Source organism: Phoca vitulina, unplaced genomic scaffold (genome assembly GCF_004348235.1).
Source record: "Phoca vitulina isolate PV1807 unplaced genomic scaffold, GSC_HSeal_1.0 scaffold40, whole genome shotgun sequence".
Classification (NCBI taxonomy): domain Eukaryota; kingdom Metazoa; phylum Chordata; class Mammalia; order Carnivora; family Phocidae; genus Phoca; species Phoca vitulina.
Window position 1 is genome coordinate 1209376 of NW_022589743.1, and position 7547 is coordinate 1216922.

Consider the following 7547-nt stretch of genomic DNA (forward strand, 5'->3'; position numbering starts at 1 on the left):
TTTATTTAATTTTTTTTTTTTTTTTTTTTTTTTTTTTTTGGAGTAGAGAGTGACAGATGGCGGCGGGTCCCGGGGGAGCCGGCTCTCCCCCAATGCAGACGCATGCCAATCACCGTCTCTCATGTGATAGCTGCTGCCCGTGACGTGCCAAGCCCATATGGCCTGGCATAGAGGCTGGTACCCCGCCTGGTAGAGATGCCACACTCGCTCCGCGGTTCGCATGGCGCTCTGAAGACGCCGGCGCCCGCCGCCTTGAGGAGCCGCTGCCCCCGCTCCCTGAAGATGGGGGAACAATGAAATAAGCGAGAAGATTCCTCTTCTCCCCCCTCTCTCTCTTGCCCCCCTCCCCCCCCTCCCCTCCCCTCTCCCCTTGACTCCTCTCCGAGGTAAGTTGTCCGAAAGGGAGCTGGATCTGACCCGCCGGGGGGGGGGGGGGGGGGGTGGGGGGGAGGGCGGCTGCTTCGGCCGACAAGAGGGTCCCCAAACCCCCTTCCTGGGACGATGCCCCCTCATAGGGTGGGCATCAGAGGTGCCCTGGGTTCCCTCTCCCCTAGGGGCTGCAGCTCAGGGGGCTGCGGAGGGAGGCGTCTTTGCCTGCGATGGGTTTGGGGAGAAAAGCAGGATCATGGGGGGGCAGTGAAGAGGCTGAGATGGGGACCCCCCCATGGTTGTCCCAGAGGAACCTGCGACCTTTCCTCACCACCAAAAAAAAAAAAAAAAAAAAAAAAAAAAAGAAGGAAAAGAAAAGAAAAAAGGAAAAAAAGAAAAGCAAACAAATTTGATTTCTCCCCCACCCATCAACCCCGAAATATAACGAGATCTGAAGAGTCGTGAGGGAGGGAGGCAGTTTGAAGCGGGGAAAGGGGTCCCTGACCGCAGGGGAGACGGACGGGGCTCGCTTCTCTCCGTCTCCTCCCCACGCCCGGGTTCCTCGGTCCTCTCCGCCCGGAGCCGGCTCGGGGAGCTGGGGACGCCACGGCTAGAAGAGACGATCCTCCCGCCTCTGGAATTGGGGCTGCGGGGGTGGGGGCCGAGCCGAGGGCGGCGCGAGGCCAAGTTGCAAATTGGATTAGGGAGCGTGGGGGTGAGAGCCGCGGGAGGGGTGGGGGAGCGGGGCCGAGGGGCCCGGGCCGCCAGAGCCGCCGAGCGGGGCAGCTGTCCCCACCCGCGGCCGCCCAGCCTTCCTCCGCCGCCAGGAGAGAACCGGCGTTCAGGGCGAGCGCGCCGCCTCCCCCCGCGAAGATGTCGCTTTCCTAAAGCCCCGACGCGGTCCCTGCCCTGACCCCGAGAAGCCCCGAGCGCGGGCGGCGGCCCCTCATTCAGGCAAGGGGCGGAGCCGGGGCCCAGCGCCGCGGAGAGGGCCTGGGCCGAGATCCCGGGCGGGCCGCCGGGGCAGGGCTGGGCCGGCTCTGGGCGGGGCAGGCGGAGGAGGTGGGCAGCCAAGGCCCCCTGGGCAGGAACCCACACCGGACTCGGGGGTGGAGGCAGGTTGGGGGGGCGGCGTGACCCCAGCGCGCCCCTCACTCTGTGCTATCTGTCTCCCCTTCCCGCCCGCGGGGCGCCCTCAGGCACCATGCTGACCCGCCTGTTCAGCGAGCCCGGTCTCCTCTCGGACGTGCCCAAGTTCGCCAGCTGGGGCGACGGCGACGAGGACGAGCCGAGGAGCGACAAGGGCGACGCGCCGCCGCCGCCGCCGCCGCCTCCGGGGCCCGGGGCTCCGGGGCCCGCCCGGGCTGCCAAGCCAGTCCCTCTCCGTGCAGACGAGGTGCCGGAGGCCGCACTGGCCGAGGTCAAGGAGGAAGGCGAGCTGGGGGGCGAGGAGGAGGAGGAAGAGGAGGAGGAGGAAGGGCTGGACGAGGCAGAGGGCGAGCGGCCCAAGAAGCGCGGGCCCAAGAAGCGCAAGATGACCAAGGCGCGCCTGGAGCGCTCCAAGCTGCGGCGGCAGAAGGCGAACGCGCGGGAGCGCAACCGCATGCACGACCTGAACGCGGCGCTGGACAACCTGCGGAAGGTGGTGCCCTGCTACTCCAAGACACAGAAGCTGTCCAAGATCGAGACGCTGCGCCTAGCCAAGAACTACATCTGGGCGCTCTCGGAGATCCTGCGCTCCGGCAAGCGGCCCGACCTGGTGTCCTACGTGCAGACGCTGTGCAAGGGTCTGTCGCAGCCCACCACCAACCTGGTGGCCGGCTGCCTGCAGCTCAACTCGCGCAACTTCCTCACGGAGCAGGGCGCCGACGGCACGGGCCGCTTCCACGGCTCGGGTGGCCCGTTCGCCATGCACCCCTACCCGTACCCGTGCTCGCGCCTGGCGGGCGCACAGTGCCAGGCGGCGGGCGGCCTGGGCGGCGGTGCGGCGCACGCCCTGCGGACCCACGGCTACTGCGCCGCCTACGAGACACTGTATGCGGCGGCGGGCGGCGGCGGCGCGAGCCCGGACTACAACAGCTCCGAGTACGAGGGCCCGCTCAGCCCCCCGCTCTGTCTCAATGGCAACTTCTCGCTCAAGCAGGACTCGTCGCCCGACCACGAGAAGAGCTACCACTATTCTATGCACTACTCGGCGCTGCCCGGCTCGCGGCCCACCGGCCACGGGCTGGTCTTCGGCTCGTCGGCTGTGCGCGGGGGCGTCCACTCGGAGAATCTCTTGTCTTACGATATGCACCTTCACCACGACCGGGGCCCCATGTACGAGGAGCTCAATGCGTTTTTCCATAACTGAGACCTCGCGCCTGCCCCTTTCTTTTTCTTTTGCCTTTGCCCGCACCCCTGCTCCCGGCCCCCCCCCCCGCCCGAGCGCAAGGAGACCCCCACCTATCCTGGCGCCGGGCACGGGGAGCTGGCCGCCGGTACTGACCCTCTCCTGGGCAGTGCAGTCCTCTTACCTGTGGGTGGCCCATCCCAGGGGCCTTGCTTCCCCCAGGGGACTCGCCTTCTCTCTCCCCAAGGGGTTTCCTCCTCTTTCCCAGGGGTGGTTCTCCAGGGACCCCTCTTAAGGCATTCCCTGGAGACCACCCCCCATTTCCCAATCCCTACACTTAGGTTTCCTCCTCCCCTTCCCCCCTGCAGGCCCAAAGGCCTTGGCAAGGGGGCAGCTGAGCTGTGGGATACTGTTTTCCCTCTATTGTTGTCGTTGTTGTTGTTATTATTATTATTATTATTATTATTATTATTATTATAACAGACACCGAGCTGCCGAGGCAGAAAGGAGCCGGGCGCCCCCTCTTTCTTGAAGAGGGCAAAAGGGCGCCCGAGTCTGGACCTGGAACGCCCTCTCCCCAACCCCTAGTCTCAGCGTTTTGTGATTTTAATTTTGGCGGGAGGAAGTGTGGATTGAGAGGAAAGAGAGAGGCCAAGACAATTTGTAACTAGAATCCGTTTTTCCCTTTTCCTTTTTTTAAACAAACAAACAAACATACAAAAAAAAAAAAAAAAAAAGCTAAGAGGCGACGGAGGCCGAACGCAGAGTCCGGATCGGAGAGAAAACGCAGTAAGAACTTTTAGAAGCAATAAAAGGCAAAAAATACTACTACCAATAATAAAAAGACACAAATATCTATGCAAGGAGGTTCTGACAGAGCCTAGCGGCCCGGCCCGGCCCCGGGATGCCCCTCCCGGCCCGCGGGCCGCGCCGCCCAAGCGCGGATCTGTGCACTTTGGTGAAGTGGGGGCCGACGCCGCCCCCTCCCCTCCCCAGGTTCTTACAATCAGTGACTCGGAGATTTGGGGCCCCAGTGCCACTGCCCTCCCCCGCCCCGTCCCCATTGTGCGTCATGCTGTTTTTTAAAAACCTGTTTCCAAATTTGTATGGAATGGCAAACTGTTGGGGGGGTCGGTTTGGGGAGGGAGGGTTTGCATGAGAGACACACACACGCACACCACACCGCACGCACACGCAGGCCCGGCGCGGGCGTCCGGGGACAGAGGGAGGAGAGCTCGCCGAACCCTCGCTCCCCGCAGGCAATCCTCATCCCGGGTTGAGGGTGGAGACCAAGACCTAGGGCCAGCCCCGCCCCTGCCCGAATGTGCCTCGGTGGGCGCCAGGCGCCCGGCGATTTCCGGTAGCCGGAGAGGTTTTTTTTGGTCTGAGGAGTCCTCTTGGCTCTGGCTAGCAGGTGGGCAGGGAGAGGGCTGAGGGCTCCTTCTGGAGGTTTCCCAGAGAAAGGAGCAAAAGGAGAACCTCTCCCCACCAGAGGCAGGAGATCAGGCATCCAAACACACGATGCAAAAATGCAAACCCACAGGCGACACACCCACACACTTACCCACACACTCACACGCAATTTTACCTTCCTCTTGTAGCGAAGATGAAACTCCCGTCGGACACCCGAAGTGCATTGCGTGTTTCTGTTCAGTTTAATGACGATTAATAAATATTTATGTAAATGAGATGCAAAGCCGGACCCGGTTTCTCACGGTGGCCTCATTTCATTTGGGGGATTGAGCTGGGGCTCTGGGGGATGGAGACACAGAGTCGAGTTACGTACAGAGGCCAGGTACAGTGACCCTGGAGATTTCCGGGTGGGATTTCCACCCTACAACCTCGCTCACACCCATCCACTGGGCACCAAAACATCTACACTCACTGCCCCTCCCAGACCTTACACAGACTCACACATGCTCCTAGCACAAAGCATTGCACCAATCTCTTTACACTCCTTCAGTTTCCAAACATGCACATGCACCTCCTTTGAGAACAAAATATCTTTTCATCACTAAAAAATGACCCAGTTGGGAGCAGCCGGTCATTTTACAACCCTCTGCCCACTGTTGCAAAAAACAAGTGCATAGAGATAAAGACATAACCATTTGAGCCAGACAGGGATATTTTTAAATAAAAAAATCATAAGGTTATGAGGATGAAATACTAATGTAGGAAGTCTTTTTGGTTTTAAATTTGTGTTTCAGTGGACTCAGGGGAATCAGCCCTTTTTAGTCTCAGGACTGTTGAAATATGTAGTAGTGTTGATGAGGTTGCAGGTGTTCCCAGAGCTATAGGAGGGGTCCGGATCTAGGTGCCCACCTGGAAGAATGGAGCTTGAAGATGCCGAGAGTTTCCTCTGATAGGACAGCAGGAAACCCCTGGTCCACACCTGGACAGCCTCCTTCCTGCCTGGTGCAGCTCCAGGCAGAGGGAAGCCCTCAGTCTAGGGAGGTGGAAGAAGGGCACCGCAGAAAAGCTTGTTTCCCCATCTCACAAGACAGCCTCACAATTCTCTTTCTCTGAGCCTCAGGGGCACAGACATCTCTGAACTGACTTCCCTGAAAGGACCCTCTCTTAGACACCAGTGCCCACTGGACCCCTGGAATACCTGGAGGGGGGGGTCTAAATCCTGAAGACCACCATCCCTAAGCCTGAACATGGTTAGGAGTACCGAAACTGGGCTGTTTCTGAAGCTGCTTACTTAATTTTTTTTTCTTAAGATTTTATTTATTTATTTGACAGAGAAAGAGAGACAGTGAGAGAGGGAACACAAGCAGGGGGAGTGGGAGAGGGAGAAGCAGGCTTCCCGCTGAGCGGGGAGCCCGATGCGGGGCTCGATCCCAGGACCCTGGGATCATGACCTGAGCCGAAGGCAGCCGCTTAACCGACTGAGCCACCCAGGCGCCCCACTTAAATTATTTTAAACACACACACAAACACTGTTGCTTGTTTTAGGACTGAAATGGGGGGGTGTACTGTTGGGGCTGGAGCTTGCAGTCAGGCATGCTAAGGCTTTTAAAGATTGGATCCAGGGCCCCAAAATGAGAGCGCCCTGAGAAAATCTGGAAAGAAGGTAGTTGAAGAAGGAAGCCTTAAATGTGAAAAGGGTAGATCAGATTATACTGTCTGACCTTCAGCTCGGCGTCTCCCTTAAATGACCACTTCCAAACACTCTGTCTTACCAGTGGAGACGGTGCCCTCACTGTTCCGGGTGGATGAGGCCGAAGGGGCGGGGGGAGGGGGGGGGCTGGGAGCTGTCCACTCCCAGGTGCTGACTCTCGTCCAGTCTCCTGTGTACCAGCCTCAGAGGGAGGTTGCTTGTGCCCGGCCCTAGGGAGTGCCACACAGAGAGAGGCCCTTTCCGACACCTGGCTAGAATTCTGGGTGGAATTCTTCCGTAGTTTTCAGAGAATTTCACTGGAATCTTCTCAAAATTTCATTCTAAAATTCTTATAGGATCATATGTCTAAAGTGAGATTAAGAACTGGGCCCTTACACCTAGGATTCACCTGTCTCAGTGGTCTAAGGGAATTTAATAAACCTCTGAATCATCCCTATTCTTGGGAGAAAGGATTTGACCCACCTTTCTCCCCCACTTCTTGCATGGTGTATGAAGCTAGGCGCAAATCCCAGACTCAAATCTGGAGTCTGGTCTGCTCATGGCATGGGACAGGCCTGGCAGGGACAACTAGAGAGAAAAGGAACTCGGCACCCATCCCGAGGCCTGAGTCTTATCCTGCCCTGGAAACAAGGTTAATTGGGCTTCTCTCCCACTCAGCCTGTTTCCCAGAACCCGCTCTGAAGTCCCGGGCTGGGTAGTATCCAGGTGGCTTGGGGCCGGAAGCAAAAGACCCCTCCACGTGGCTTCCCTGGCCAGACCACAGACTCCTATGCTTCATTCTTCCGGCTACTCCACACGGCACGATTCAGTTTTTGAAGCTGGATTCCAGATCCTTTGGAAAGATGGGAAAGATGTTGATGACTCTCGGGCCACGGCGTCTGCGGTCACCTTGGGCGGGGGGGGGGGGGGGGGGGGGGGGGTGCCAGGCCCCCTTTTGGGGCGGGGATCCGGAGTGCCGCTGCTTACTGTGAATTCCAGCGTCAGCAAGAGCTACCCTTTTCCCAATTCCTGACCCTTCCCCCACACTCCCTGCACTCTGGCTGTGCTCTATCCTCCCATCACCCCCCTCCCCAACACTCAACTTCCCTGGTGAGATGGCGAGATGAGCAGGAGAAGAAGATGCGCGAGGACACGCGGCCCCAAACTCCCCCTCGCAGGTCGTTTCCTCTCGCTGGCTCTCCCGCTTGCACGCACACACACAGAGAAGCTCCAGGAACAGACGGAGGTGTGTGGGGGGGGTGGGGGGGGGGGGAGAAAGCTAAAAGGGGCCAGAGCAGTGGGAGGGAGGGGGCAAGGGGAGAAGTCGAAGAGAGGACACCCTTCTTGCCCTAGCTTGAGCGGCGGGATCTCCAAGCACGTACTAGCAGACTCAGCTCAACCCCTGGTCTGTGGAACCTGAAGGCTGTAGCCGGGATCAATCAGGAGGGCATCTTCCCCTTGATTTTCCCACCCCCATCCGAAGTCAAGTATTTGGAAATGACAGGGAAACAGAGATGTTTCTGAGTGCAGACCATATTTCCATCGGGGGAAAGGGAGGAAAAGCCTTGCTGCTTTTCTCCTCTCTGTTTAACCAGACATAATCTGGACCATGAGCCCCCGATGCCCAGTGAACCCCCAGCTCTGATTTCATCACCTAGTGGGACAGACCAATAAACCACTGAGTACAGTCCAGGGAAACTAAATCCCATGGGAGTCAGCAACAGGGAACCCCTGCCACTCCCT

General features: G+C 58.8%; 1 protein-coding gene across 1 annotated transcript; it reads left to right on the forward strand.

Annotated features, from left to right (window-relative positions):
• The first annotated feature begins 269 nt into the window (after positions 1-269).
• On the forward strand, positions 270-3438 carry NEUROD2 (neuronal differentiation 2). Its single transcript, XM_032429165.1, has 2 exons — positions 270-386; positions 1569-3438. Exon 2 carries the CDS (start codon positions 1574-1576, stop codon positions 2720-2722), a length of 1149 nt encoding a protein of 382 aa, XP_032285056.1. The 5' UTR covers positions 270-386; positions 1569-1573; the 3' UTR covers positions 2723-3438.
• Positions 3439-7547: the final 4109 nt, after the last annotated feature.

Excerpts from the sequence above, each read along its gene's own strand:
- NEUROD2 (XM_032429165.1), top strand. The coding sequence starts at position 1,574 with ATGCTGACCCGCCTGTTCAGCGAGCCCGGTCTCCTCTCGGACGTGCCC.